Below are 18119 nucleotides of genomic sequence, written 5' to 3'. Positions count from 1 at the left end.
CAGAGGCTCGCACCGTCCATGTTTTCATGAGACGTGGCGTTCATCGGATGCATGTAATGCAGAGAGGGAGGCTGAGAAAACGTGACCGATTTGAAATGAGGGCATGAATAACCACTGAATGACGATTCGGGATGCTTTTTTTCTCAAAGAGACCGTCTTAAAGCAAACGTTAGTGTGGTGACCCGTAGAGATAAATGGAAGAATATTGAGCTTAATATAACAAAATTACAGCTAGAATCAATACTGAGAGTAGATGTTTGCTGCAGGGGGTGGCTGGGTATTATAGAGACCCTGATGGATGCATGCGCACCTGCTGATGAAAGATTTGCACTGCAAATCAATCGGAATTTAAAGGACAATTATACAACTGATGTGTGTGTTTAAAGGTGCAGTATATGAAATTTTGTGGCATCTAGTGGTGAGGTTGTGAATTGCAACCAACGGCTCACTCCACCCCTCCCTTTCCAAGCACTACGGTGGCTGACACAGAACTAAGATGTCATCACATTTTACAACATAAAACTTATTTACGAAACGCGCTCTGTAGAGCAGTTTGTCCGTTTAGGGCTACTGTAGAAACAACATGGCGAACTCAATGTAAGGGGACTTGCGGTGTATGTAGATAGAAATAGTTCATTCTAAGGTAAGAAAAACATAACGCTTCATTATGCAAGGTCTTTAAACACCTCTGAAGACATAGTTATGTATATTGTATTGCATTTATGTCAATAGATCCTCCTATTTCAGTATTTCATTGGACCTTTAAGCGATGGGAAGTTGTCATTTGGTTCGTTCGGATGATTCATTTTAATGAAGCGGTTTGACAAACTGGTTCACATATTTAGTGATGAGAAGTCATTGCTCAAATGTGTTTACAGTTGTCTATTAATTTTTTACACGATTTTTTGTATTAAGTACAATTAAATGCTTGCTGTTTATCACAGTTTTACTCCCAAACATTTTTGTTTTACAGTAGAAACTGATGATTAATTTGCGTATCGGACACCACTAATTTATTTCAATCTATTGGAGTCATCCCAGTGCATCTTGTCTTCATGATTTCCCCATTTATCCAGTACTCATCTGAGGTATGGATTATCACATCAAGGATATATTTATGTGCTCACCCTGAGAAAAGAGTCCAATGAGCCATTCTCCATAAACTCAGTGATGATCATGACAGGGCTGCTCTTGGTCACCACTCCCTCCAGATGGATGACATTTGGGTGATCAAACTGCCCCATGATGCTCGCCTCGCTCAGGAAGTCCCGCCTCTGCTTGTCTGTATACCCCGACTTAAGTGTTTTGATGGCCACGAACATTTCCCTTTTTCCCGGGAGCTTTAGGTTTCCACTGCACACCTCTCCAAACTCCCCTGTGGAGAGCAATATATCATTTAAGGCCAAGAGTAGACAAGTTACATTTTGTAAAGAATAATCGCTGTTTGAGGTCAGGAGGTTTGATAGTAAACTACCTGCTCCGATGACTTGCTCGATCTTCACACAGGAGATGTCGATCTCTTTAGCAAACTCTCTCACAGCTTCATTGGGGTCCTCGTAGGTAAATGGATCGATGTAGATCTTCATTCCTGGTGACACTATAAAAAATTATATTTATAAACAACAAAGTGTAATTGACAAACACTATTTTATTAGAAGTTATATGTAGATCAGAAGAGTCACTGTAAATGTAGATTGAAATATAAATGCTATGTAATGTGGCTGTGTGAATTCTGGGAACGTCTGCCTTTCCAGTAGCGTGACATTGGAACAGCTCATGCAGTCAGTAGAGTGAATCTGAAGTCAGTGGAGTGAAGCAGTGTTCTCGGGAATAAGATAAGGCGTTTTAATGTATGTATCATCTCCAGGGTATCATAGTCCCTGATGGAGACCATATCAGCCCTTTCCATTCCTGCCAATCAAATGGCTTTTGATAGCAGGTAAATTGGCTTAAGGTGAACTTTAAGTATGTGAGGACTGAAGTCATTTCTGCATTAAATCCGATTAGTCGGCCTCTTGGCTCCAAATCTATATGAAGGCATTATAATGGACATGGTGTTTCCATGCAGCTATAGACGATTTTTCTTAAGAGGAGATGTAACTTGCAGACGTTTTTGGAATTGATGAATGTGTTCTCTCAGAAGACAATGAGAAGATAAATAGAGTCAGATAAGTGAATGACGTCCAACATAGAACGATTTGTGAATGTCAAAATATACTGCATGTGCCTTGGTGGAAAATGTTCTTTTGAGCTGTACAACCCTTTTCTGTGTTATAAAGTATGTGTGTGTCTGTGTGTGTGTGTGCGTGTGTGTGTGTTTTCATGTTTGTATATCCCGGTGGGGACCTAAACCTGAATGCACACCAACACATGGGGACTCGTGTCACCGTGGGGACCAAAATTGAGGTCCCCACTGGCAAAAAAGCGTATAAATTGTACAGAACGATATTTTTTTTAAATCTAAAAATGCAAAAAGTTTTCTATGATCTTTAGGTTTAGGGGTTGGGTTAGGGGATAGAATATACAGTTTGTACAGTATACAACTCATTACGCCCATGGACTGTCCCCACAGAGATAGTAAACCAGACGTGTGTGTGTGTGTGTGTTATATACTGTATATACAGTATATACATACAGTATATATAAACTAATATAAACATTTTTATATAATGTATCTATATAATAAAGAATAAAGTGCAGCCAATAAAAGCTCAGAAAAGAATAGAACTTCTTTCATTTTGTTTAATTTTCTTCAATTTCTAAAAGAATCCTAAAAATCACATTTATCTATTTTTATATATTAGGCCAAGAGTAGACAAGATACATTTGGATAAAAATGCACACGGATACATGGATAAAGAAATGCCAAACAGATTTGGAATAAATGATTGCACAATTGTAATTTTAGAGTGAACTATCCCTTTAAGACTAAGAAACTATAAAGCAGAAACAAAGAGACAGTGAACAAGACACAGGAAGCAGAAACACAATAGAAATCGTAAGAACGTGGCAATTAAAGCATTTTCAGCTCTTAGCCACTAATGGATGAATTCTGACCTTTCCAGGTTTTACTGGCCCCACACTCTCCCACAAATGACTTTAATAAACAGAGCATTTACAGCACTCCTGTACTGACTACATCGAGTGAAAGCTGTTACAATTGATAAAGAAGGGCAATGAAAAATTAAACTTGAGGAAAAGTGCTAAACCATTTATATTCAGCAGAGAGAGTAAGAGACAGATGAACTATAAGCTCTTACAGAGAGAGCGAGCGCTTAGCTTCAAATGATTGCCTCCAGAGAATCTTAAAGATTTATTTCTATAAATGGAACAGCACTCCGAGGCTAAAATGGTATTTACTAAAGCATTGCTCTTTTTGTGACAAATCTTTAATGGATCTTACTAACTTTGAAACACCTGGTTCACAGCTTTTTTTTAGCAAAATTTGCTTTCATGGGAAAATAAACAAACGGCATATATCCAGAAAAAGAACAAAGAACCAGCTTCAAGGGGAAGTAGCTAAAGCACTCTCTGATGGGATTTTGAAGGAAGCTGTGGGATTAATATTTCACAGATGAATGTTGTAGCGTGGAGGAGAGGGGAATGTCCAACAAAGGTGTGTGTGAGAAGATGAGAGAGAAAGATATAAATGGAGGTGTGTGTAAGGAGAGACGGGGAACGAGTGTGTGTACTTGCAGCCTCAGACGGCGTGTTCACAGATTTTTTTTAGATTTTTGGAAATGTTTGCTGCATACTGCACACGTGAGAGTTAAATGTGAGCTATACGAAGTCGCACATTAAAAACAGATTAAAACGTGTATTTGTATGCCTGTTTCAGGTCAACGGTATGAAATGCATACATGGTGTGTGTCTATCAACGCTATGGGCTTAATACTCACTGTGGCCGCTGGTGTAGTGTTGCAACTTGTCTGTGTATTCTGAATCCGCTCTCTCGAACCCGCGTCTGCTGGAACAAAGGCAAACAGCTCAAGTGGTGCTTTGAAAAAGGTGCAAAAGCCATGAAAACAGCACTTGGTCCCTGCTAAATATTTTACAAGCTCTGCTGTAAATGTCCGCTAATGAAGCAAAGCGGACTTAAAGCAGTTGCCATACCCATGCTAATGATACAATTAAAGGAAAAGCTACGCTAATGTGTTTAAAACAGTGTGAGGATTTGAGCAGAACTCACCGGTTGCAGACAATGATGATGACCACCACTGCAATGAGGAAGACCAAACCAGCCGCCGCCGAGCCGATGATGAGAGGCAGTTTCTCTTGAATGCTAGTGTTGTACTCCGCTGTATACACACACACACACACACACACACACACACGCACATCCAAGAGTTAGCACTTCCCGACAAAGCCCAGCAGACCGTCTGTAAAACTGATGTAGCCTGAAGCAAGTTCAAACTATGAGGAGAAAGAGGTGTGTGGAGCCCCGCAGTCTACATCTACACAGGTGAGAGACCCCCACTTTTCCGTTTTCACAGCGGGGAATCGGGGACAGGAAGCCCTGTGTGAGATACCTTGAGGGCAGATGGGGCCATACAGCTCAGCTCGAGCAGCATATGGACAGAAGATGGAGGAAATGTGTTGGGTGGTGTGTGTCTGTGCGAGACAGATGCACTGGGATGTGAAGAAGGCCTGGGGATTTTTCCCCTTCTTTTAATTTCATTCTACCTACCATTTCGTCTCTCTCCTTGTCTTTTATAATTAAAGACTATGCTTTCCAAACGCAGACATAACCCCTGGGCTATTTGCTGCAACCCTACAGAGGATAAATATGCTGCCAACATAGTCCCAGACAGCATTTTACTAAATTTTCATTTTAAACACACTTAGACGTCACATAGACTGATGTAGCAAGTAAACAAAAAACAGAACTTCAAGTCTCGTGTGAATTCGACGGCACTGTAACTTTCTGTTTTGAAATCCCAGAAGATGCTGGTATGACACATTCATGTTTGGATCACCTGGCAGAGTTGCCGTCTCCCATCATGGCAAGCGAGAGCTCGGGAGAATAGATCAGATTTAATCTGACTTTACTCTGTGATCATAATAAGCTGCTTAAAGAGCAAGCAGGCACGAGTCAGGCAGAAGCCCTATCATTAGTCCTGTCCGGAATAGGGATGTGCACGAATGTTCGAATATTCGATCCGCGATAACTATTCTAAAATTAAAAAATGCTATTCGAATATTCGTATCTTTCATAAGAATAAAAACTGTTTCACCACAGGGTTAAGTTACCGTTACAGAAGACCCTAGAGCTGTCATGTCTTATTTAACTTAATGTATTCACTTCTTCTGTAATGATTTTATAATATACAGAAAATATAAAATATCATTTGTATGTGTTCCTAAATCTTTGATCACTCAGATCGCGAGCTAGCTTAAATATTTTAAGTTTAAACACCAGATGTTATGCTCGGTTCACATCACCATATTAAAATGTTTCAAAACTGGTGAGCCACAGAATTAGCTAACATTACTTACGTTAAGTATAAAAATACCAACGTGATATTAAACGTATCTTATATAAATAACTTATTCGGAGCAGTTGTTCTTTGTAAATTTATATTTGTTCGTTAAAAATATATAAAGTAATGCTAATTTCAACAACTTGAAACATGAAAATGTAAATTTCACTGCAACTAATGTTAATGAATTTGGCATTAGCATATGACTGGTACCTTTTTCCATACCTAAAAGCCCGAATTTTCCTTCTAAGAAGTTCAAATAGGGCCAGATATTCTTGTCATATCTGGGTTTTGTTACAGGGAGTTAGAAGAGCAGCGCGTTTTCTCCTGTCGGCTTGTTAACCGGCTGAGGAACTTTCACCAGAGTAAAATAGGCCTATATGCTTGTTTTTCTTATCAAGAACATGTATAATGTTCCATATAACCATATATCATAGACTGTCAGTATACATTGCATTTTGTTTTGTATGTTTTCTTTTTGTATTATACCTTTCCTGGCAGGTTTTTTTCCGTGCTAATTTTTTCAACATTAAAAAACCTATATACAGGATATAATATTAATGCGTTATGAATATTTAAAGATAATTGTAAGCTTGATGTGAAATTGTGACTAAATAAAAACAAAAATTACGTCATTATTAACTTAATTTAAATAAACGAATATTCGTTTTTTATGAGCTCAAATATTTGAATATGAAATGATTGAAAAATGCCCATCCCTAGTCCAGTAAGCCTGGCTTACTTCCCCGGGCCCTGCAGAAATCTGTGATACGAGTACAAAGACTAAATGATGAAAGTGGAGGACAAAACGTTTGCATGATTAGAGTAGATGATTAAATTAGAAGATAAACTGCTTTAAGAATGTAGTTTACTTTAAAAGCCCCATGACATCACAAGTTTTTTGGCTTTTGGTATGAATATGTTAGTCCTAATGCTGTGTATAAACTAATGCGCTCCAAAATATTGACAAAGATATAAGCATTCATACTGTCATACATGGATCAATGATTTTTATTATTACACTGCAACTCAGCATGTCATTAAATAAATATATTTAATAAATATATGTCATACGCTTTAAAAAAAGTAAGGCCATTCAATATTTCAACATTTAATTCAATATTTTTGTACATAGTTAAAAAAAATTAAATGATACTAAAAGTAACATTTTGTTTATTTAATGTATACTTACTAAAGGATATTTTTTGTGTACTAAACAAACATAAAGATTGCTTGAAAACTAACATATTTACAATGACACAAATCTTAAGGTTTTTAATAAATGAACTTCAATAAGCATGAATGTTTAAGTAAAATCTTACCAAATTTAAAAAGGTTACAAGCCATTGTTTTGTTATTACTTCAAACAGATATTCACCTTCGGTCATGGTCTGAAAGTACATCTTGCCGCTGTAGCGTCCGAACCCTGCCACTGTACGTGCTCGGACCTGGAACACGTAGATGCCTCCTGGTTTGAGGCCGCGTATGACTGCGGTGTTGGTTTGACTTTTTACTATGGAAGAATTATGTTCCGTCTGGTCCTGCAGCAAGAGACAGGAAAGAAATTACATGGAGAAAAATGAAAAAAAAACCTCCATCTGTACCTGAAAACTCATTAATTCTACAAAACCATTAGCGCTTGTCACAATATTTCATCTAGCCTCATGCTAGGAGACTGAATGGAAGAGTTAGAAGTGCATATCAGGTACATGTGGCTTTTAACAGGGCTATCTATCTCATCAAACACCATCAGGAGAACTGGATTTGAGTGTGCCACGCAGAGGAACGGAGGGTGACACTTTCAGGCCAGCCACGATTCATTAGTCTCGCCGGGAAGCCGTGGCCGTTGTCGCGACTCTCTCTCGAGTGTCTGTTTGTGTAAGCGAAGAAGAAAGAGAGAATGTAGGACTGCACGCGTGCGTGTGATAGTACGAGTGCTCTGCTTTTTTCTGTCAGCTCTATTTCTGAGCTCTGTGATGTGAGCTTTGCTGTTGTCTGAGAAGACTGTTTTGACAGGCGCTTCTCTGAGAAAGGAATTATACTGAGGAAAGAGTAAGAGCAGGAGCAGAACCCTGGGGACTGTCAGCCTGTGTGCGTGCGTTACAAACAAAGAGAAAAGGCAGAAAGTATCTGTCAAACAATGTGTGCTGAACTTTGTGACCCTGAATCTTAGGATGCGGTTATTTTGTGTGTCAACCAGCAACACAACGTGAGCTAAACAGAAGTAGACGGTAACAATATCGGCAAACTCTACAGGTGTGTGTGTTGCTCGAGAAGAAGTTAGCGCGTGTGTGTCTTCCGAGGATTGCGCTGACAGAGAGGAATCTGTAACCAAAACAGATTTTTTATTACAGTGAAATCTGTTATTTTAGCCACTGGTATCCAGATCAGACCACAACAAGCTGTGATTGTAATCACGCTCTGCGGAACAGGAGTTCAGTATTCATGTCCGACAGCTGTCAAAACCCTCAATTAAACAGTAAACCAGCAGTCATTCTCTAAGGAAGCTTTTATATTACATGTAATCCACTATCATCAAAATATTAATTTAAAAATATATATGAAAAATAAAATTGGCTCAAATATTTATTTTGAATATTCATAACCTTTGCCTCTATATAACCAGCTCTGTTAAAACATATAAATGCTAATATCTTTACTTATATTATGTGGGTTAAAGTCAAAAGACATCAAACTTACATTTCCCACTAAAATGTACCTGTTTTTTAAAACTTAAAAATCATTATTTCATTATTTTTATAATTATTATATATTTATTTTAAGCTTACCGTTGCATATCAGGATAAGTAGATTTTCATGCAGTTAATAACATTTTTTTTAACAAAAAGTTCCATACGGCAGCTTTAATTAAAATCTGACAATTATAATATTTTAATTACATATTAATTTCCATAACACCAATTCATTTATAATTGTATATGATATACATTTATTTATAAAAGTAATTTATATTTGTTTATAAATATTAAACATATAAAACTATATATATATATATATATATATACATATCAACAATATTATATTTAACAACAAGTTAATATAATGCAATAAAAAGTCAAACACATTACGTATTTATCAAAGTGTTTGTGTGTGATACCTTTTCATAATACTGCAGCTCATAGTCGAGTATGACTCCATTTGGCTGGTCTGGCTGCGACCAGGAGAGAGTGATGCTGTCGACCGTACGACTGACCTGGTGCATTATAGATACCGCAGAAGGAGCTGGAAAAAATGCAGACAGAGAGACATGTTCTTACTTACAGTGGTCATACTAACATTGTCCCTTAACCAGATCACAGAACAATGATGCAAAACAGAAGTCGTGGAATAACTCAAACACGTTTTATTTATAGTGACAGGCGCATTAAAGCACAGATTCTGCTGTGTGATTATACAGATGTGACGATGTGTAAATTGCACCAGGCCAAACCACACAAACAAGGTGGCAACAGGGAATTTCCAGTCCCGACTCCGTTTCTGCGTCTTTTTCATTGGTCATGGTTCCTCAACACAATGTAATCTAGCCTGAAATCTCTTCCCCTGTTATATCCTCCTGAAAAGGAAGGCGGACTAATTTTGTGGTGTGTTGAAAACAAATAAAACCAGGTGCGATACAAAAACCACAAGCTGAACACAACTGGCTTTTTGTATCGTTGAGGATGTGAATTATAGAGTTTCTTTATCAGAATGCTTAGTAATTACAGAGGAAAGAGTGCCGAACCATATATTAGTGTTTCTGTTGTGTTGGACTTGTCCAACCTGAATGGCACACAAAAGCAAGTTCCTCCCGTTAATTACTGAATTAGAAGCTTGGAGTGTTCCTAATAGCCATTAAGCATTAGAGCGTGGCATACTGGGTCAGGCTGAATGGAAATGCAAGAGAACACATTTGGAGTTGCTTGGAGTTCAGAGAGGCCGAGATTTATGGCTCTTGCCGTCTCCAGGGCTCAGGCCTGTAAAGACACAGACCCTCTCCTCCGGCACGCACCTCTCTACGGAAAAGCCACTCGGTGGGAAAGCTCGACGCTGCTATCAGTTTGAGGCTACAGCCTCCAGGGTTGAAGGAGAGCTTAAGTGGCTTTATTTGTGTGCTTATTTCCAGCTCTCGTGAGCCCAGAACGAGTTGTAAATCTGTATCAGACGCACAGGTGATAAAGGAGTTTGGGGATCCAGCTTTGAGCAGCGCTGTTCATTTTCAGCAGTGTGTCTACCCTGTGGCCTATGACCAACCAGCATTCATTTATCCAAATGTACTTATCTGGAAACGCAGGCAATCGTGCTTAAAGGGGTCATATGGCGTGAATACGTATTTTTCTGTGTCTTTGGTGTGTTATAATTGCCCATGCATGTATTAGCAGTTAGTCCAAACTGTAATACATTACAGATTACTTGTTACTGTTATTTAAAAGTAATCCCTTACCTTGCAATATTACTGTCTCAGAATTGTAATACGTTACATGACTCCTGTATTACTTTTTAGTTACTTTCCCCAAAATAACTACAGAAGTAGAACTTAACATTCAAAAATGACAAAATGTCTTTGTATTTTTGTATTTTCAAAATACAAAATACTTTATGCCAATCAACCTCTTTATTAGCCTGTTGATTTCTTGAATTAACTAGGCTATACAAAAATAAATACAAAAAAATACTAAGATTAAATGCATTTAAATACAAAATAATATTACAAAATAATAGTATTTTGTATTTCAAATGGATGTATTTGAAACACTGCCCATCCATGCAGTCTAATAAGGAGGTTGATTGGCAAAATAGTAGCACAATAGCACAAATACTAAAATTAGGGTTATATTTATTGCTATATTTACTTATCTGAATGGTTTCCTAGGTATTGTATATATTTTTTGTTCTGTTGAACTCACTTGAGCAGATTTTGGGAGATTTAGGAAAGCAAACAATTCTGGGTCACCTTTGAGTACCATTATCATTTTTTCTGCTATGGAAGTCAATGAAGCCAAAGAATTTTCAGTTGCTAACATTCTACCAAATATCTTTGTGTTCAACCGAACAAAGAAATTTATACAGGTTTGGAACAACTAGAGGGTGAGTAATCCATAACAGAATTTATATTTTTGGGTGGAGTGATCCCTTGTGTGCTCGAGGCCACGCACGGAAATGGACGAGAAACGTGTTTTCTCTTCGTAAGACATGCAAAAACTTGCTTAAGAAATAAGCATGGTTAAATTTATTGCATATGTATAATGTGTACAAGCACGTCAATGTTTTAGTTGTTCTAGACTGCGTATAGCACTGCTCAAACGTGATATTTGGCAGCCGGAAGAATCATCAGCGTGATTTCTTTCATTGTGTAACGTGACATGCACCTTAGTACGAAACATTGGTAAAAACATCATTCGGATGCATTGTCTAATACCACCGCTATATTTTCCTCTTTGGTTGAGCTGAGCTCCCGCGTCCCTCCCTGTACTGTAGCCTGCCTGTCAGACGCTTGTTCCCCACACTTTAGAGAACGGGCCGGTCCTGGAGTTGCCAGGTATTCATCGGAGTATGAATACACATTAAGAATCTCATCAATTAACATTTATCCTATATAAATAAACATTTTGGCGGCCGCAGTACATTATGAAATAGCCCAAAAACCCGCAACCCGCGGCTCCATAATTTTCCCCGCAACTGCATTTTCAAAGTAGCCCAATTGTGCGGGAAAACCGAGACCCTGGCAACACTGGCGCTAGGGCTTTCAGCGAACCGGGCGGGGCCAATAGCCTCGGACCTTTAGCTCAGAAGCTGAAATCATGCCGCGTTACAATACAAAATACAAAGTTCCACCAGCCAGAGGGAGATGAATGACACCACTCGCGTCCTTACTTGCGGGATTTTTGATTTGTTAATGTCTCGCAGGCGAAAAGTTTGTTGTGACGCAAGTGTTACCGAGTAAAATATTACTGAAAATTGATTAGTAATGCCTTACACTACTGCGTTACAGCAAAAAGTAATACGTTACTGTAACGCATTACTTTTGTAACGCATTACTCCCAACACTGTGTATTAGTGACGTAAAGTTGCAAATATTAAAGTGTCGGAACAAAAGATGCATTCTATCTAAAAGACCCAGACCTGCCTGAAACACCTCGTGTAACCACACACCCACAAATCCACGTCAGTTCGTGGTATGATTTGACTAAGACCACCCAAATGTATACGGAAGTAAGGTGGGTGTACCTGTCACTACAATTGCTTTGGAACCTGATGTTCCAAATATGGTAAGAGGCGTTACATTTCTGTCACACGCTTGCAGTATTCGACCAATCACTACGCACTGGTTAACTGGCCAATCATAGCACACCTCGCTTTTCAGAGCGATGAGCTTTGTCAAAAATCTGCGCGTTTCAGAGAGGCGAGACAAAAAGGAGATACAAACATGCACGGTATATGGAAAATACAGCGTTTTTGAACCTTAAATCGTGTATTGCATTACATCTAAAATATAAGTAATATTCATTTTTGCTGTGTCATGTGACCCCTTTAACAAGCTATAGAGGCGGCCTTGTAAGGTATTAAAGCTGTGCTCCTGATACAAAGGCATCTTTGAATTTTCCAAATGTACCTTGTTTTAACCGAATTTGCTATTACATTTGTGTAAAAAGCCAAAGCATTTTGCAAAGCTCTGTAAAAAATAAATAACAGAAATAGCAATAGTTCGGTTAAAAAATACTATTTCACCAAAGTTTTTATGCTTATTAGAGTACAACGCCATTAACGTATTAACAAGCTAAGATTATACTATATATTATGTTGAATTTATTGAAACTATTGAATACAATTATGACTTGATACTATCTGTATGTAGAGAGCTCCATGTGTTACTTATAGGGGCGGTTTCCCAGACAGGGATTACCTTAAAACAGGACTAGGCCTTAGTTAAATTAGGATATTTAAGTCTTTTTAAAAAACATACTTTACAAAAAACATTACTGGTGTGCATCTGGAGACAAAACCATCTCACTGATATATTTTAAGATATGTCAGTACAAGTTGTTTTTGATCAAGTCACCTCTTAACATTTAAATTAGTCTGGGACTAGACTTAAGGCCTGTCCGGGAAACTGCCCCATAAAGTATACATGCAGGGTTGCCAGATCTGCGTAATAAAAATAGCCCAAAGGCCAAGCAAAACTATCTTAAAACTAGCCCAATGCCAAATATTTCACAATATGCAACTAATAATACACATTTTACAGTTTTATACATTACAAACAATTTATTTTTGAAAAACACTATTTAAAACTAACCATAAACAAAAGATTATTTAAAAGATAATCATAAGTCCTGTTCTTACAATCAATGACCCTAATGACCTCCACAAAATCCATCCATTTTTAACTTGTAGAATAAAAGGAACTTGCAGCAACTTGTTTAAAAACAAGGAAAACCGCAGACTTGGCAACCCTGGATACTACCTTAATGCAGCTGTCTCTGTAGGTAGCAGGCTGAAAGGCAGCTTACTACATTTTAAATCAAGACTACAGTCTTATTTTCCCTGCCTGTTAATAAATATATGTCAGCGGATAATGAACGGCTTCTCGGGGCTAAGAGCGCTACGGGTGGGCTTGTGAATCCTCCATCGGTATGTTCCGCCATGCTCAGTCCAACCCAGTGCTGTGTACTAAACGGCAAGCGAGCGGCAGCATCCTGTCAACCTTCATGTTTGTAAGCAGTATCAAGAGAAGACTAATAAGGCCAAAAGTCAGGCTTGCTCATCGGGGAAGCATGCAAGCATCTCATTATACATAAATACATATATTTAAAGTCTGACACATGCGCTTTATTTACTGCATTTACATAACGTCGGCCTACGCTGCTGTCGCTGGTAATCCAATCTGGGCTAATGCAAACAAAATGCACTGTAGCTCATAGGGGTGAACATATGCTCATGGGAGAAAACTGAGAAGGCAGATTGTTGAGGTTTTATGATTACTAAAAGATGCTTTTCGGGTGCTGGGATGACAGATGTCTGTCACAGAAAATAACTAGAACAGTACTGAGGCCAGAAATCATAAAAGCAGTGGACAACAGAAATATGGTGGGCTTTACAGAAATGTCCTTGTCAATACCACTTACTTCAGCCTTAAGGAGACCATTTGTGCTTTGATGTTTGTATGCTGAAGGACTGTAGTTCCCAGCATGCATTGTGGCATAAATAATTCAAGTAAATTACTTTTTCTTGCATATTGTATTAATATTTCATCTACATCATTTGTACTGGTATATTTGCCCATTTGAGTTAAAGTATGCTTGATCTGTCCATAAATATTGTTGAATGCCACCACTTGTAAAGCACCCTACATGTTGGGTTGATCTTTTGGCATAAAATCAATGCTGTGAACTTTAAAAAGTATTTGTTTCTGCACAATATTGTCAGAGAGACAAATGAGGCATGAAACAAAAGCAGAATACACTACTAACAATTCAACTACAGTTTCTTTCTAAAATGTTGTTGCAAGATTACTTATAAACCATGCAGCGCAGACAACGGGCAACCAAAGGACAAACATTGATTTAGTTAATCTGAGAGCTCTTATTGGTTGGATCCCTCAATATGTGCAGACCAATGCTGTCTTGACTTCATCCCTTTCCTAGAACACAAGGGTGCATTTTACGACAAACAAAAAAGGCAACGTGGGAAGAAAGTGACAACTTAAAGCGATTATGTCGTTTCTATTCCCTCTTAGTGAATAAAGTGCACTCGCATTTGGAGCGAACATGATTATCACAGCTAGTAAAATGTTCTACTTTTGTAGTTTCCACACAATTGCTCTCTTTGGTACAGCTGATGAGGACTATTTATCTACAAGCGTAGGTGCTTAACTTTTTCCTGGCAGACGGAGTGCTCGGACACATTGGAACCATCACAGTACATGCCACACATGGTCTCTGTGCGTGAGGTGTAGAAAACATATGCATGAGGAACAGATAACATTTGCATATCTGTGCTAAAGAAAACTAGCAGATGGGATGGTTCTGTTTGAAATGGTTTAGAAGATGAATGGAATAATGATGATCTTATACACATATGCAAACCGTTCAGAGACAGGAAATATTGGATCATATAAATAGATTAGAATAGATTTTAGATGGGGTGGGCCACAATAATTTCGCAATAGCTGTTGTAAAGAACATAATTCAGGGCCTGTTTTTGGACTACATTTAGCAAGCTTGAATGTCTAAAAGGTCAATATGTAATACAGAGGGTGTACACAGGAAGTTTATTGGCGTTTAATAGGGCATTGGTCATTCAAACACACACACACACACAAAATCGAGAGCTCAGATCCAAATTAAAGCTAATAAATGAATGCATTTGAGCTATTACATTCTAGATCTGATCCCGCCCAAAACAATAAAGCGAACAGGCTGTGAAAAGTCCAAATCAGCTGATCAGTGCATTTAAAGCTACCGAATACTTGATGGTATGAATATTTATTGCAAGAGGAAAAAGTGAATACATCACACGTGTCACTACACAAATCACAGCCCAGAATCCATTCTTTCCGATTCTTGCTTTCTCACTGTTATCCTGTCTCTAATTATCACTTCTATCTTCAAGAGATGTTGACTCAAAGGCTCAAGAATGTGTAATCAAAAGCTGGGCTTAATCATCATATAAAAGCCACTGGCTGATGCGAAACGTTCTCTGGATCTCATTGGCCCTCCAATGCGGCTCTATATAATAGGTTTTGAAGGCATGTGGATCTCATTTGGAGCTGGTTTGTGGTGTAGAAGAGTGATGCAGTGATTTGGTAAGGTCGGTAGAAGCAGGCCTGGCAGGTCAGCGCTTATAAATTTCGTCCACACCCGTCAAATCCTAGAGCCCCCGTTATGGCTCCCATGGAAAGCATTTCTCGGTACAATCCGACAGCAGCTGCTGTGCTTCTACTCTGCGAGTATTCTCCGTTTACGAGACTAACATCCAGAGAGAGGCAGAAAAGAAGAACTCGCTATATTTGCATGTGCTTTGAGCATGGTGTAGGGCTAAAACAAAAAGTGCAGAGAGAAACAGTGCGTCTGGCAGGCGTCCCTATTTCCCATCTGCATTGGATTGAGGGTTTTACGTCTCCGCAGAGTTTCCAGCGTTGTAAAGCATTGCACCCTAATTCAGTTCATCAAAGTTTTAAAAAATCTACACTGGAAAAGATTGAAGCATTAATGTACTCATATACACAGCATAAACTAATGCAGAAATAGGCACTTCAGAGACTTAAGAAGATTGCAGACACTTACGGAACTTTTGAGCCTAAGCTGAAACCCTCGGCACCGTTTTGCTGCTGTGGTGTTTAGAGAACCCTCGAGTAAGTTTAAAAAATGGCTTCCGCCCAATGAAATGCATTAGCGTTTCTTCTTTCGTATCTATGGATGTTTCATTTGCGAGTACGGTGTATGTTGGAGAGCATCTGATAGAGCTTATGATCATAACCACAGACAACCAGAGGTCTCCTGGCACATTACATATAAACAAAGCAACCAGACCTGTTCAACTGATGTTCTTTCTGTTAACAGTAAGAAGGCCAAATGTACTCGCTCTCACGATTCTGTTACCCTGCCATGACTTATTTGGGTCAAGACAGTCGGCTAATCACAGACGTTCCATGCAAGCCCTTTACTGCTCTAATAAATAACCATTTAATAGCCAAAGACGTTTTCAGCTAGTAAATATAAGAACAGAGTAATGTATACGTCTGCACTGATCTCCACGCTCATGTTTAGTTTTGTAGAACTTCGGGACTTTGTTTCAGTGGTTGAAATTTACAATCTTTTGAAAAGAGATTGTGGACAATAAAAAGTTAAAAATCTTACTTTTAATAATAACTTCAAATTCATTAAAAACACCCAGCTCATAACACATTGTCTACAATTTACTAAATTAGATTTTAGTCACTTTTAACAAAGCAGCAATAAAATGTCCCCATTAAAAAAATACACAACAATTATACATGAACTAGACAGGGTGCTGAATAGCAGCACAGGAAACACAGTTTTGCACTAAGGAAGTGATTAACTAATGCCTCCTCATCAGATGAAATTATATAAAGCCGCATATAAAAAAATATATTATTTTTACAGTCAGGAGCTCTTTTAACATCAGTGTAGAACTTGCCTGTGAGAAAAATACTCCCACTAAGATCCCTAGAGGGTAAAACATTTATAACACATTTCCATTTGCATATGATCTGCATGGTACATTAAGATATCATCTTTAATAAACGTTCAAAGTTCAACTACTGTATAATTATTAGGTTAGAGGATAAATTGGAATAAGAAAACACAATGGCATATATTTAAGCTTAAATTTTAACTTTGAGTTGTTTGAGCTAGAACCAATTACATGGCCAAAATCTACTGATTTTTAATGTTAAACCCACACCTGACAGAGCATCTACTTTCTAAAACACAAATGGGACAATTAGGGCTTATAATATTTTCTAAGCAATATATCGAAATAAAAAAAACTATTATGAATATTTTAAAACAACATATAGATATTGTCAAATATAGAATTTAAAAACAAAATAAAAAGCGTAAAGGAATCTTTATGTACAGTTGTTATTAAGTGACCTACAACCACAACGCAGATTGCAGTCTGATATTTTGACCTTGACGTAAACAAAGAGTAAAAATGCAAAATATGTAAAGGCAATGAAGCAGATGGCCTTTGTTGGATATTCAATGAATTCAGGGGTCATATCAAATAGTTGTTCCATTCAAATTTCATTGGTGATATTTGTTTATGCTTTTCTGTTCTTTTGAAGACTTTAGGACAACACTATTAACTTCTCAGTTTTCAGAAATATATCAACTTGTCTAATTGACCTTTTGCACCTGTCACTGCTGTAATATGTTAATTCAGGATCATTAGAGCCAAATAAACCATTCTTCATATCATTGCCTGTGATGAAAAGACGGTGATTTATACACAGAATCCTAAATCATATTATCTGTTGTTTTATGTATGAGCAAAACGTTTCCCACCATCAAAGCGCTACCTAATTTGCAAGGTTTCAAAGATCTCAACTCACAACCACAAGTGCACATACATTTATTTTGTAGTTTTTTTTTCTGTACACATTCATAATGAAATGCATATTTTATGCATTGGTCACTGCATAGTCAACAGCTCCTGCAACTTGTCCTGCATACTTATTAGGGCTTTTTCCCTGGCTAATGCAAATTAAACATCCCTAACTTTCCTCCAATGACACCTGGCATGATTAGCATGCAACAGGACGCGACTGGACAGAGCTGTGACTCTGGACTTTGCCAGTGCTCCAGGTGTCCAGCACAGTCTCCTGCCCGCCTGCCCCCTGACCCCACCTGGCACCTTCCATATGTGCCCTCTCTGCCACCTTCTGTCACAGTGATCCCACACCGGCCACCTCCTTGCCAGCAGATATACTTGTTATGCAAGGCATGAAAAGGGCAGCCTCGTCAGAGAAAGATCCTTGTCTGAGGTGGAGAAGCATACAGCCTGCTTTAAAGGTTACCCAAAAATAAAAGATTTTGTCATTAGTTACTCATCCTCGGGTCATTCCACCCTGTTTTTAGTGTGGAAGACAAAAGGAGAATTTTCTATAAGGAATCT

At 38.2% G+C, this 18119-nt stretch overlaps 1 protein-coding gene across 1 annotated transcript in view; it reads right to left on the bottom strand.

Moving 5' to 3' along the window:
- The window catches only part of ephb2b (eph receptor B2b), a 132504-nt gene that overhangs the window by 17189 nt on the left and 97196 nt on the right, over window positions 1-18119 (bottom strand). The window contains exons 6-11 of the mRNA XM_057361897.1: window positions 8599-8723; window positions 6859-7021; window positions 4190-4298; window positions 3900-3964; window positions 1475-1597; window positions 1128-1375 (exon numbers count right to left, since the gene is read on the bottom strand). Coding sequence (XP_057217880.1) covers window positions 1128-1375; window positions 1475-1597; window positions 3900-3964; window positions 4190-4298; window positions 6859-7021; window positions 8599-8723 — 833 coding nt within the window. The remainder of the gene's footprint in view (window positions 1-1127; window positions 1376-1474; window positions 1598-3899; window positions 3965-4189; window positions 4299-6858; window positions 7022-8598; window positions 8724-18119) is intronic.

Source organism: Triplophysa rosa, linkage group LG20, assembly GCF_024868665.1.
Source record: "Triplophysa rosa linkage group LG20, Trosa_1v2, whole genome shotgun sequence".
NCBI lineage: Eukaryota > Metazoa > Chordata > Actinopteri > Cypriniformes > Nemacheilidae > Triplophysa > Triplophysa rosa.
The sequence above is the reverse complement of the archived record's forward strand: the minus strand, read 5'-3'. Positions and strand labels throughout refer to the sequence as shown.